Source organism: Astyanax mexicanus, chromosome 5 (genome assembly GCF_023375975.1).
Source record: "Astyanax mexicanus isolate ESR-SI-001 chromosome 5, AstMex3_surface, whole genome shotgun sequence".
Lineage (NCBI taxonomy): Eukaryota > Metazoa > Chordata > Actinopteri > Characiformes > Acestrorhamphidae > Astyanax > Astyanax mexicanus.
Genome location: NC_064412.1, coordinates 15,800,543 through 15,815,501, shown reverse-complemented (window position 1 = coordinate 15,815,501; position 14,959 = coordinate 15,800,543). Strand labels below are relative to the sequence as shown.

Here is a 14,959-nt window from a genome sequence, read left to right as displayed (position 1 = left end):
TGAGAAGAATTGAAAACATTAGAAATGTCCCATAATTTTTTGTCCAGTGTCCAGTGGTGCTGTGTAACAGCAGCTTGAAAAGATGTGGTATTGCTTTACATGTGTATTGCAGAAGGCATGAGCTAGACTCTACCTCTTACTGATGCCTAATCAGTAAGACTAATTTCAAGTAAATAAATAAATAAGCAATTACTTGTATTTTTTTAAAGCAGCATCTTATGAACATTGTTTTTTCTTGCTCCTAGCTCCTGGGCTCCCCCTATAGTTGGGAGGTTAATTTGCACCATGTTTTACACACATGTATTTATGACTGAGAAATACAAAACTGTCACTGAAGGTAAAAGATTCTTGTCATTCAAGGAATTATGATATTTTTTTTACAATTTTACACAAACTAGTCCTGGGTTATGCAGCTATTTGTCGTTCTTGTGAGCTGATATTTTAAAGTAAATATGTGACACGGTGTTGCTTTAGAATTGCTTGATTTGATGTGCAATATAAATGTAATTATATCCAATATTTAGCCACTAAACTGATTTCAGTATGATTTATGTAAAACTTTAAGAATTTGTACAGATAACTTGATTCATCACAAATACATCAATCTCTGTCATAAATGCAGTTAATAGCCAGTCCCTGCTTCTATTTTCGACACATTTACTCATATTTGTGGTCTTGCGGTGTCAGATGGCTCACAGCCCATTTCACTAAGAGCTTTTGTGCCACAGTGCTGGACTCAATGATGGCTTGGTGGGGTGACAGATTTCAGAGCAGCAATGCTTCTCCCCCAGATCTTAGCCTTGAACAGCTCACTGACAGGAGCTGTCAGCAAGGACACAATTTCAGGCCTCACTTTGCCTCACTTTGAAAACTTTGCTTTGACATCCGGTCTATAGGACGATGTGTGTGACACTGCTCTGGCAGGCCTCACTTCTCCACCCAGACTGTAAAGACATGCCTGAGACAGCAAAGAGCCACTGAGAATGTGAGCTGTGGGGTTAATGTTACATTGTTCTTATTTCGAAAGGAAAAATAGTTGTCATACAGGCTGAATAACCTTTAACTGCTTTGTTTTAGGAGTGGCTCATGATGGTATTACTGGTTTAGTGCACATAATAATGAGTTATTTTTAGTGTGTATGATTTTGTGGAGGTTGTGCTGCGGTGTTGTATATAAGGTATAGTTGCAAGAAAAAGAAAGTGAACCCTTTGGGGTTACTTGGATTTCTGCATAATTTGGTCATTAAATGTGTTCTGATCTTCATCTAAATCACAACGATAGACAAACACAGTCTGCTTTAACTAAAACCACACAAAAATTATATGTTTGCATGGTTTTATTGAACACAACATGTTAACATTCACAAGTATGTGAACCTTTGGATTTAATAACTGGATGACTGTCATTTGGCATCAATAACCTCAAACAAATGTTGTTTTTGCTTTATCATACTAACAATTTTCAGATTAACAAACACATTTTATTATCAGACAAAGATAACCTGAGTAATATAATTTTTTTTATGATAATTTAATTTATAATGGGTAAATATCTATTCAAACCAGCCTTGCCCCCCCCTCCCCTTACATCTCTGTGGAGGAATTTTGGCCCACACTTTTTTAAAGAATTGATTTTTTTTAGCATGTTTGGTCTGTTTAAGATCATGCACATCATCTCATCTTCAGAAGTGGACCTGCTGGTGTGCTTTGGATCATTGTCCTGCTGCAGAACCCAAGTACGAATGAGTTTAAGGTCACAAACTGATGGACGGACATTTTCCTTCAAGATTTTCTGGAAGAGAGCAGAACCTACCACCACAGTGTTTGAGCTTCATTATGATGTTCTTATCAAGCTTTTTCCTGACTGATGTCAATGACTTTGTTTTCTCATCTGTTTTTGAATTTCTTCAGATCGGGGCATAATGTGTTGTGTTTGATTTGCTTTTTTCCCTTAATAAATTAAATCAGCATATAAAGACTGCTTTTTATATTTACTCAGCTTATCTTCATCTGATATTAAAGTTTGTTGATAATCTGAAACATGTACGTATGACAAAAAAAGCAAAAAGATTACCTTTTTTAACAACACTGTATAAGGTAAACTTTACAGTAAAAAAAAAAAAAATTCTACCCTCACATATAGTTAATCAGCCAACACATGATTGGACTGAAGCTATTATGCTACAGTAATAAAAGTCTAAGGGTTTCCTTCACACATTCATTTTTACCAGGTAAAATGTACAGTTTATTTGTACAAGTCCTGAAACAAGTCCTGGCAAATTAGAAAATTAGAAAAAGGATCCATGTGTGAACAAAAGATGAAACATTAGCTGGAATTACTGGGATGTCAGCAAACACCATGAAATGTTCTTCAACACAGCCAGCAAAACAAGTATTCCTGTGATGCTCCTGTGTTGAATATTTGATTTTTTTTTGTAAGTGAAAATATCATCAGAGTATATTTTGTACATGATTCTAGAGTGGGGCTGCCCAAAGAATGTCTCACAGACCAAATATAGCCAGTAGGGGCAATTGATGTGGTACACCAGACGTTCTAACCACACCCCGTCAGCCAATGAGAGAACAAATATTTATATATATATACGTATATATACGTATATATATATATATATATATATATATATATATATATATATATATATATATATATATATATATATATATATATACGTATATATACGTATATATATATATATATATATATATATATATATATATATATACAGTATATGTAATTTGCAATATATATAACAAAGTTTTATTATTTTTAATTGTATTTTTGTAATAGAACATAGTGTAATGATATTAAATATTTATTTAGAAACTTAGTCTGGAATCTTGTGCCAACCACAAAAAACTGCTCTGAGGAAAAGCAAAAAAGTGTGTGTGTGTGTGTGTGTGTTTGAAAGATAACTTGTAAAATTATCCCAGTAATGCCCTAAGCTTTTAAGTTTGACAGGAAATTAAATCACCTAAACTCTTTTTTAAATAGTTCTGTGTCTCCAGGGCAAATCTAGAGAATCAAACATCAGACACCAAACATGTCTTGGCTGATCAACTACGTTTGAGGTGAGAGGCAAATTGTGCACATTAAATGATCCTTTAAAGCTCCACCAATAAAGCAGCTTTGGATTCAGCTTGAGGCAACAGTAGACTGTTTTTAATTAGAGACAAATAAAAGGGAATTAAAAATAGGCAGATAAAGGCAGATAGCTAAAACAAAACTTTGTACAAGAAGGGTTCTTTTAAGTGTAACTTCAGTGGAACCTATTTTGATGCTATAGACAGAGAGGTCCCATATCATAACAAAGTCAAGAAAAGTTAACTATTATAATTATTTAAATAGATGAAATGTGTTCCTTTGAAGTAATAAAACATATCAGTGCTGCTTTATTTTTTATAAACATTTCCTAACCTTTAAAAAACGCTTTTATTGTGGTCAATTTTGCCTCTGCAGGGCCCTGACAGATTCAACTGTGCTATCGGCATGAATTATGTTTCCCTGTACTTTGGTGTGCTGATACATCACAATATGCAGATCAGTCAATCACTAACACCGCCCCCCTGGTGACATCCAATCGTCTGCGTCTCACTGCTATTAGAGGCACACTGCTGTTGCTGCAGCTCAGCCAATCAGCTCCACCTCTAAACCCATACATTGCCCAGTGATAGTATTCAAGCACTGTCCTGTACTGAGTACTAAGATGTTTATTCAAAGGATCCTGTCCTTTATCCAATTAAACTGGATTAATTACACATACATTTTGCAATGAAATGTGGAACTAGTCTGTGTTCTTTAAGAGTTAACTATATCCATGATGTAATATTATTAGTATATAAGTATATTGCCAATATTTTAAGGAAATTTAAGTTTCATCCTGTTGCCCACCTCTAATCATTTCCTGTACTGGAATACTAAGAGACCACTTAAAAATGATGAGTTTCTTCGATTTTATTAAACTGAAAAGTAATCAAGAGGAAGATGATTTATCGCAAGCCATCAAACCAAGCTGAACTGCTTGAATGTTTGTACCAGGAGTGGCATTAAGTTTGCAAAAGCAGTGTGTAAGACTGGTGGAGGAGAACATGCCAATAAGCATGAAAACTGTGATTAAAAAACAGGGTTATTGCACCAAATATTGATTTCTGAACTTTTAAAACTTTATGAATATGAACTTGTTTTCTTTGCATAATTTGAGGTCTGAAAGCTCTGCATCTTTTTTTTTTGCCATTTCTCATTTTCTGCAAATAAATGGTCTAAATGACGATATTTTTATTTGGAATTTGTTCATTTTACTCAAACATATACCATATACCAAAATCAGATAACTTGACGTGGTCTCTTAATTTATATATATATATATATATATATATATATATATATATATATATATTTTTTTTTTTTTTTTTTTTTTTTTTTCAAAAATCATTGACTCTCATAGGCTCTTTCTCTCTCACTACAATTACAACCAATTAATTTGTTTTTTTAACAATTTTGGCTTCATTGATGTTGATGTTGATGCGATCTCTTTCATATCAACGCAAAGAAGAAAAATAAGTAAAAACAATCGCTGAAGGGCGCTGAATAGCTCGAAAGACTATTGGCTGCTAGTCGGAAGACGAACGGCTGACGTAGCCAATGAACGATAAACAGACGCAAGAACGGTGCGGATTGGCTCGTAGGAGGGCGGGGACTCTGTGGTGGGCGTGGCCGCGGGCGTCGCTGCCTGGCGTTACTCCATTCTTCGGGTTTTTGGCTGCTGAGATTTTCGCTGTAGAGCGGCGGGGCTGATTCACGCGCACCGGGGCTCTGAAATGCGCTCGGGACTCTGCAGCCGTGCCCACTGCGACACTTTAAACGGCATGGGTGCGCACACGAGGCGCTACCGTCCACACTGCAGACTCACCTTTTTATGAACGGAGGAGCTGCTCGCTTTTCTTCAGTCAGTCAGTCTGTCTGTCTGCATGCATGGCAAGGAGGACTAGGAGGAGCCCCCAGTGTGTAGCAGCAGCAGCAGCAGCAGAGCAGTAGTAGCCTAGAGAGAGGGACTATATCCTATAGACAGGGCTGGTAAAGCAGGTGTGTGCATGTGTGTATGAGTGTGTGTGTTTGTAATGTCTTAGAAGTGGTTCTAGTATTAGAGCTCTGGCTGGGTTGGTGGTGGTCTCTTTCTTGGGTTGAAGAAAGATAGAATTAGAGAGAGCAGTGCTCTGTGTGACAGCAGCAGGAACATTTCCTCCTTTTTCAGAACTATAGTGAAATAAAACAAGAAAAGAAGAAAGAGAGAAATAAAAACAAACAAACAAACAAAAAACAACAGCAGCAGAAACAGGGCGCTGCTTGCTGTGGCCACAGGAGCTCTCTGTGGAGGGTCGACACCTCACTGGATTTCTACGTTTCCACGTTTCCACGTTTGTGAGTTAAACGATAGTGTTACCTCAGGGAAAAAAATGTCGTCTCAAACGAAATACAAGAAGGACAAGGAGATAATTGGAGAGTATGAAACGCAAGTCAAAGGTATGTATCTTTCGTTTAATGACATAAATCTGAAGTTTTTTTTTCTATGATCATGTTACATTTTAACATCACAAGACAGACGTGTTGAACATGTTGATTAAGGCTGCTGCACAGTTCACACAATAGCAAAGTCCACACAGCAGTGGGATAAATGCAGCCCTGTTGTGCTCCTTTAGCTGTAGCCTTGATGTGGTGCTGGTCTGTCTTTCTGTCTGTCTGCGTTGAGAACACAGAGTGGGTACCGCCTCACCTCACCCTGCCAGTGACCCTCTTCAATCAAACGGATACACACTGTTTACACTGTATTCACACTGTGTGTAATAATAGGGCTGCAACTAATGATTCTACTCTGCTAGTCGACTAATCCGTCGATTTTTCCCACTAGATTAGTCGATTAATCAACGACTATTCTTCACATCATGCTCTATATCTCTGCTTTCTGTGGAGTCCACACACCTGAATGTCACTCTGCTGTCCAGTTGTCCTCTGACTTAACATAACATAACAGAACATAACACAACATAACAAGTTGGAAAGTAAATATAGTTAATGAGACTAAAGGTTGAATGTAGAGCTGGGCGATATGGCCCCAAAATAACATCACAATATTGTATGGTATTTTTGTGATAACAATACTCTTGGCGATATGACTATGACTAAACTAAAATACTTCAAGTATACACAACTGCAACAAAAAAAAAGAAAATCAAATTGTATTATTGCATACAATAGGATACAACACACCCCTAACTGAGATATTAATAAAAATACAAGAATTTTATCATATTTGTAACAGAACGAGTCGACGATTCAGAATGTCATGATCCTAAAATAATGCACTCCAAATATCTGCATATATCCAGAATTAAAGTACAATGAATCAGACTGGAGAGATATAATCTGTCTTTAGGAGAAATATAATAGGAAATGAGAACAGTGTGTGAATTTTTCTTTTGCTAAAAACAGCAAGAAAGTAGTACCCCGATGTGATAATTCTAAATATATTTCAGGATATAATATCGTTCACAATATTCAAAAAATGTTGGCGATATTATTGGGTATGATACGATATGGCACACCCCACGTTGAAAACTTATTCAGATGTATTTTGTAACAGTAATGCATGCAGCAGAAATCTAAATGTTATAAGGCTATGTATAAGAGATTATAACGTATATACATTGTACTGGTTACAGCTTTTCCCTGATCTTTTGTTCTGATTGAATTATTTGAATTACCATGTGAGCAAAAAAAAAAAAAAAGAAACCGGCTGCACTTTTCCATCACTTTTAAATATTATAGAAAAAATAAAATGTTGATTTTAAATGCTCTTTTACTGTTTATTGTTTACTCGATTAGTCATTGCTAAAAGTTGAAGTCAACTAACCATTGCAGCCCTACATGCAGTGCATATTTCAGTAAGACAAGTAAGTAAGTGCAATGCAATCTGATCTAAGGTAGAGGTTTCTAATGGAGCCACAGCCCAAAGTTATTTGAGGGGTAGAGGTATAAACAGTCCAGTAGCAGTAAGAGAAGAGGGGGGTTCTTGCACAGGCTCCAGGCTTGCTGCCCTCACTTTTGTCTCTGTGTATTTTTTCTGTGATGGCTAGTGCACAGATCTGAACTCCATCCGACCTGGAAGCTACAGCTTGCTTTGTTGCTGGGTAGAATGGAGTCCTCTACATACACCAGTGCCATGCTCCTTACACACAGATGGGTGGAACTTGAGGGCAACCAGCTCCGTTAACTAATTCTTCCCTTTGTGCACGTTTTGAGAGAGAGACCTTTACTTGATCAAATGTCTGGCACAGCCTGTTAGTGCTAGTGCAGGGTGGATATGGGCTATTGGGTTGTGGAGGGAGGGAGGGAAGGAGGGAGGTTGGAGGGTGGTGTCAATGTACCAAGCGTTTATAGAGATGAGAAAGATTTAGACAAGTCTAAATTATCCTTCCTGCTATTTAATCAAAATACAGAATTCAGCTAAAAAGCTATAATTCTCTGAAGTGCTTCCAATTATCAAAAATATAATCACCTTCCTTACTGTTACAGTTTTTTCGTTAAATAAGGTCGGTTGTGTGTCTTCAGACAGTGAAAGGAAAAAGAAACAATATTATAAAACAGAGCAGTAAGAAAGCATTGGATTAGGTAGATTAGTGACCACTGGCTTGTGGGTGTTTTCACCAGTAAGGCAGTATGGCTTCATAGAGCTGTTACTGTAGTTACTGGCCTCTGTTCTAGCTGATTAGTATATGTATAATTTAAATACTTTGACATTGTGGTGGGTGGGCCATATGGCATAAATGGAATATCCCAACATTTAAATACATGTTCAGGATGCACAGTATTCTACAGTTGTTTTCTGAATCTGAATGTGAATTGATAATAATCTGTGCAATGAGGATATGCATTTTTAAAAATCCTAGGCATTGAGCATTTTGAGATCTCTCTGGTAAGAATGTGTAGTTGAACTGAGCATGCTGAAAAGTACTTTTATTACATGTGTTTTTTAATGCAGTGTCCTTTTAGAATGGATTAATTTTTTAGTTGTCCAGCTCACTTCAGTTCTAATTCTGTGTTTTTTTTTGGTTTACTGATGTGTGAATGAGAGGAAAGGAGTTTGCAGTAGCTCTTATTTCAGCAACATTAGCAGTGCTACTGTAGATCAGTTAACCAGCTCCCAACCAACTTCCAGGAAGACCTACCAGACAGGTGTTTTTAGAATGAATATATTTGGTTTTGCAGAGATGGTCCCAGAAACACATTAATAGTGTAAATTATTTATGCTGTTTATTAGGGGTGGGTTAAAAATCGATTTTTCGCTTTTAAGTCGAGCTGCATTGAAATGATCCAATATGGATTCATATAAACTCGAGATTGATCTACATCCCAGCTCCTAGATGTGCCGACATGCCACACTCGCTCTCCGTTTGGTTTTATGAACAGATTTAAGACGATAATGAGAAGAACTATGATTCAAACAGTTGTTGAATCATTTAGCATAGGTCTTTTAAGGTGCAAATTTAGGATGATATTTAAGAGGAAATATGAGAAAATGCCCTTGAACACCAAGGGTTAAGATTTAAGGGTTGAGTACTAACTAATATTTATATTAAAGGTAGGTTGAGGGTTCCTCATTCTATTACATTAGTTATCTGAAAATATCTTTTCATACCTAAACAAAACTGGTAATTGTAACTGGAATATCCCTAAATAAATCAACATTGGATAGGCAATACTTTTATTTAGTATTTTAAATTGTTCTCTAATATCCACGTATAAGGCAAAAACTGCCCAGATGTAGTTTTTCTACTAACAATGCTATCCAACCCTGTCTTATTTTAAGCTTATCTGGCTCCAGATGTTGTGTAGCATAATTTAAATACAGTTCAGTTTTAGAATATAGAATTTTAGCTACTGCTCCTCCATGATGATTAGCCTATATCTTTTTAAGCAGTATTGCACATTGGAACTGTGCACCATCAATAGCAAACTTCCCCTGCTTTGTGGGCAATGATTGCATCCATTTTCAGGTCTTTAGACAGTTGTTGCAAGGATCAAATGTTGTCAAGTGCTGGTACAAGGTTTGAAGAGTCAGGGAATGATTAAGGCTTGGAAATTCAATTCAGCTTACAGTCTTTAATTAGAGCATGTGACATCCAATGTCTCCGCACTGATTTGCTATTGGAGGTCTGAGACCCTGTCAAAAGAATTGGTGCCTTTGCAATAATAACTAAGGGCTCTTAAACTTTTGCAATAGATGTCTTGTTAAATCAGCAATCATTTAACTGAACTGTTACCCTGCAAATGTTTTCATCCTGGTGATGCATGTAACATAGCCTAACATGGCATAAATTACCATTACATTATGTCATTATGTAAGGTAACTCAATTAGTGATTTCAAAAAAAGTGTTCTACAATGTCTCCAAAGTGTCTCGAATTGATGCTTAAGCATGCATTTCCCCACACTGCCTTATATCTAATTACCCATGATTAATTATGCTCCTCAGTTGCAGTTTATCAGTGCACTACAAGTACTGACTATGTCCATAATACACACAGAAAAGCATATTATTATGTGAAAATCATCATATTGCCTACCTTTTCTTGTACACAATGAAAATTACTTTCTGTCTGATGAATTATACCACAGTTAGTTCCGACCCTGCAATGTGATTGGCTGAGAGGTGTTATATGAGTGCCATTATTAGCCGGTAATGCACTGTAACCGAAGCTCTCCATGTATTACTCCAGGTACAGGTAACATGTGTACATTTACATGTGTAAAAGGATCTTTCCCCTTGGGACAGACAGGCTAGGACTGTATGCATGTCATGATTCATAGTGCAGACCAGCCTACATTACAATAGGAATTAACCCTGCTGCTGTTATAGAGCTGAACGAATAAGTGTTTTCTGTTGACATGCCAATTTAGAATCACAGAAGTCAATCACACTAATGATATGAAATGATGGTCAATATACACACTGCAAAAAAAAAAAAACAGTGGCAAAAATATCCAATGGACAAAATATAAACTTTTCTTTTTCTTTTTCTGTTTTCTGTGATTATTTGAGAGTTCAGATTACTTAAAATAAGGTGAAAATTCTAAGGAAGTCTGATTAAGGTCACTATTTCTAACAGTTACAATGCCTAGTAAAGATTCTTATCAGAGCAAAAAAAATGAATTGCCTTGAAATTCAAGAATTTTGCTGATTCTTTGTAGGTTCCCATCTGAATGTGATTTATTTCCAAAAAACATTATACATGGATGGTTTCAGTTCAGTTCAGTGTTGCCATAAAGACATTGTAAATAAAGGATCAGCATAACTACTTTATTTAATCTAAAACAACAATATCCAGGGCAGTTTACTAAGCCAGTAAAATCCGTACTTATAAATATGGATACTTTAACATTATACTTTGTTATGGTTTCATCATATATCATATCGTATATTGTGTTGCTGTTTTCTGAAACATATTGAGATATGAGTTTTTAGACGTATTGCCCAGCACTGTATAAGATTTTGTGTTTGAGCATTGACTGTTTTCCTCTGTTCTGTTTCTGCAGTATGTAAGGTGCTCAAGTGCAGTGGTCTGTAATGGCAATACATGAACACAGACAGTAATTGTTGTTAGTGGGGGAAACAGCTTATGCAGCAGTGAACTGTGAACACTTTGGCCTGCTTTTGGCCGTGACGCCTGGACTCTAGCTCGAGTTCAGTGAGGTAGTCAAGCCCCTTTTGAAGTTTCTAATCCACATAACCAGTCTGACACGGACCATACACTTTTAAATCAGCACACCATAGCTGTACAGAGCAAAGTTAAAGACACAGCACATTCTGCCACCAAGCCCTATAAATATACAGTGGGTGTCAGTATTTGTAAATATAAATATGTTTAACATGTTGCACCCTTGCAATGCTATTCAGAAAGTAGATTATCAACATTTACAGATTTTTTGTTTCTTTTCTAATGAATGAATGAAACATATTCATACTAAATTAAATGATAATAATATTACATTAACCCTCCTACTATCCTCCAATTTATTAACACCCTTTATTCTCTGGGTGAATATGATCCCAACAATTTAAACCTCCAAAAAATGATTAGAATTCCAAATAATTAAACATGTTAGCAAATTTTACTCACCAGGTTGTTTGTTTATTTGACAAATTATCAGTGGTGCTGGTGTTATTATAAGTGTTTTATTAGTATTATATACGTATTACAAGCTTTTTGCTGTTAAGTCAAGGATTAGAGTGAAGGGACATTTAGAGAAAGATTCTAAAACTGAATGTTATAGTGAACTTACCTTTATTATCACACAAATATGTGTAAAATATTGAGATTTCTTATGTTTTACACCAATAAAACAGCCTAATTAAACAGACATTGAAGTTGATATATTTGAAACATTTTATTTTTTACTTATTGTCTTCATCAAAATAAGAGAAGATGATAAATATGAATCACAAAACTAATGTCAACCATTTTTTCCAAAGCTTGAAACATTGAATGGGGTCAAATTGACCCCAAAGGTAATAGGAGGGTTAACATTTATTTTGTTGTGGCAGTATATTCTTGAAATTTCGGGCAGCAATTAATGATTATTTTGAAAGTCGACTAATCTGATTTATTTTTTCGATTAATCGTTTAGTCAGCGATTATTTCTGCCATGTCTTTCATCTCTAAAAACGATAGCTGAACAGCTGAACATGAGATTTGAAAGGCATTTTAATGTCTGGATGTTGTTTAAACATGGAAAGTACTAATATTTAGTGATTAAATATGTAACCTGTGTGAAAGATTTACCCATCTACCCTTGTGCTTCTGTCCCAAGCAATTTGTACAAATTAAGGATGAGTCAACAATGAAATTTGTAGTCGACAAATTTAAATAATGAACATTTATATCGACTAATTGAAATGACAAAAATATCTCTGGGTTTTGTCACGTTTGTCATGCAAAAATAACCTGAAATATTGTGATATTATTTTAAGGCTGTAAATGTTTAAATGTATATAATAAACATACACAGTATATTATAGAAATATAGTGCCCATTTTTATTAATATTTTTTTAACATAATTTGAAGCTGGCAGTGAAAAAATGTCAAAATGCAAAATGTCATGATGAGTAGACCAATAAAAATGTTTCAAGACTAATATTTTACATTGCCTTCTATTGAACATTTTTGTCCTGCTCATGTTTTGTCCTTGACATTGCAATAGGAGGGTATTTACAACATGCATTAACTTGCATTCAACACAGATGTAAATTAAATTTTACATATATACATACCGTGATGTAAAAGTGACTCATTGTATGTTAAAGAATAAATGATGGTAGTCTCTATTGGTGTACCTGGTCACAGTCCTCTGGACAGTAGTGATTCTGACCACTGCAGAAATCACAGCAGATATGCAGATAGATTTTGTAATAAACATATTTCTAGTGTGAATTCGTAACCTAAGGACATAAAACCTGATTTGGAGACTCACTCCACTGCATTGACCCAACTAGTTCAGCTAATCCAGAAGCTGGGACTGCTTTCACAGGTCAGACTACACCAGGAACTGTCACCAGCACTGATAACCATCTTAACACTGCTTACATAATGTAGGAGTAGGAAGCTGTGAAGCATGCTTGCAGAAGCTGAGCTCTTTCAAAATGTTGTGAATAATGTAAACCACAGAAATAAATTATAGAAAGAAGAAGATTGAAAGACCCAGAGAGTGAAGAGCCACCGGAAGTGTAAAGACAGTGTTTAGATTTACGCTTCTATAGCAGTAAAAATGCATATGGAAATGCTGTAGGAATCTGCGAGGACCATTCTGTCTCCACACTGCACTCTGATAGGGCAAGTAGAGAGAGTAAAATCAGTAGAGAGGATGGTAATAAGGAGCATTACTAAGTGTACATTATACAGTATACATCTTCCCAGTGGTCTGTGTTCAGAGGTGGAAGGTAACTAATTACATTTACTCACGTTACTGTAATTTAGTAGATTTTATAAGTATTTTGAAATTGTTAAAGTAGTTTCTAAATTAGGTAATTTTACATTTACTCAAGTTCATTTTGACACAAGCAATTTACTTCACTACTTTGGAAAACTCCCTGTTACTGAGTATAAATAAATTGCTGGGAAAAAAGAACAAATTGTCTGAATAAAAAAAATTTAGTTTTGTTCTCCATGGTAGCGCAGCTGAACTTCTTCATATTACGGTTAGTGGGAGAGACTCTGTGTGAATCAGCTGTATAGCCTGGGGTCTGTGTGCGCGGCTCGGGTTATGCTACCCATCGATATGTGCTTCTTTACAGCACTGCGCAGGCGCCTACCAACATTCTTTTTGTATGTTTTCATGTTTTTCATGATAACTCCTTATAATAAGTTTTTTATTGGGAACATTAAACAGTCTGCTTGGATGTTAAAACAATATGTAAATAGCAGTTAAAGCATAGCAATTGCAAGTTGAAAAAATTCTAATGAACTGTAAAACTATATAAATACGGTTTATAGTCACCTATATGACCTTACATTTTTAACAGTAAAGAAAAAAATGGATCATAGAAACCTATGCCACTTTACTTAACAAATACTGCCTGAAAGGTCCAAATTATTTAATTTTATAAATAAATAAAAGTAACTATGTAACTTTTACTCAAAGTACATTTTAAATTGAGTACTTTATTACTTTTACTCGAGTAGATTTCTAGATGGGTACTTTTACTTTTACTTGAGTAGAATTTTAGCAAAGTAAAAGTACTTTTACTTAATTACAATTTTCAGTACTTTTTCCACCGCTGTCTATGTTATAGTTTCTCATCCTTTTCAATTTTTTGTTATTAAACTGTCTGTTTTAGTTACTGTGCCTTTAAAACTAATGGAATCTCGTTTGGTTGGCTCCCCTATATGGTCTATCCTGAAACATTCCTTGAATACATACATGTCTTAAGAGTTCATTTTAGGGCTGTGCAAATGCCCAAAACATTGAGAAAGTCAGCAGAGGGAAGCATGAAGTGCTGTAAGATTTTGTGGGAAAACACTGCACTGATTTTGGACTTGATAGAACACAGTGGATCAACACCAGCGGATGACATGTGTCTCCAAACCATCGCTGATTGTGGAAACTTCACACTAGACCTCAAGCAGCTTGAACTGTGTGTCTTTCCACTCTTCCTCCAGACTCTGATCACTTGATTTCCAAATGATATTCAGAATTTACTGATGATCAGTGATGGTTTGGAGAGGCATGTCATCTGCTGGTGTTGGTCCACTGTGTTCTATCACATTCAAAATCAGTGCAGCTTCGACCAGGAGCTTTTACAGCACTTCATGTTTCACTCTGCTGACAACTTTTATAGAGATGCAGATTTCATTTTCTAGCACTGCCCACACTGATAAAAGTACCAATTGGTCTTAAATAATATTCATATTTTCTAACACACTGATTTTTCGGTCTTTTATCAACAATAAAAGAAATAAACATAAAAAAGATCACTTTGTTTGCAACACATCTGTATAATATATTCAGTTTCACATTTTGAACTAAATTACTGAAATAAAATATATATTTTCAAGAATATTGTATTTTTTATAAGGCACTAGTATATTTGATCTTTTAAAAATCAGTAATGTGATTAATGATCTGACTGTTGAGCCGATATATGGATTGGTGGAATAATGAGACAGACAGCATGTATGTTTTTACAGTATCTTACAAACATGAATACACCCTCACATTTTTGTAAATATTTCATGATATCTTTTCATGCGACAACACTAAAGATGATATGACATTTTAAAACAATGTAAAGTAGTCAGTGTAAAGTAGACAGCTTGTATAATGGTGTACATTTGCTGTGCCCTTAAAATAACTCCACACAAAGCCATGAATGTCTAAACTACTGGCAACA

The 14,959-nt window shown here is 35.4% G+C and overlaps 1 protein-coding gene across 2 annotated transcripts in view; it reads left to right on the top strand.

The window, feature by feature from the left end:
- Positions 1-4,762: 4,762 nt before the first annotated feature.
- The window catches only part of srgap3 (SLIT-ROBO Rho GTPase activating protein 3), a 152,555-nt gene continuing 142,358 nt past the window's right edge, over positions 4,763-14,959 (top strand). For both annotated transcript variants that reach the window (XM_049479080.1, XM_049479079.1), the window contains exon 1: positions 4,763-5,538. In XM_049479080.1, coding sequence (XP_049335037.1) covers positions 5,472-5,538 — 67 coding nt within the window. In that variant the 5' untranslated portion in view covers positions 4,763-5,471. The remainder of the gene's footprint in view (positions 5,539-14,959) is intronic.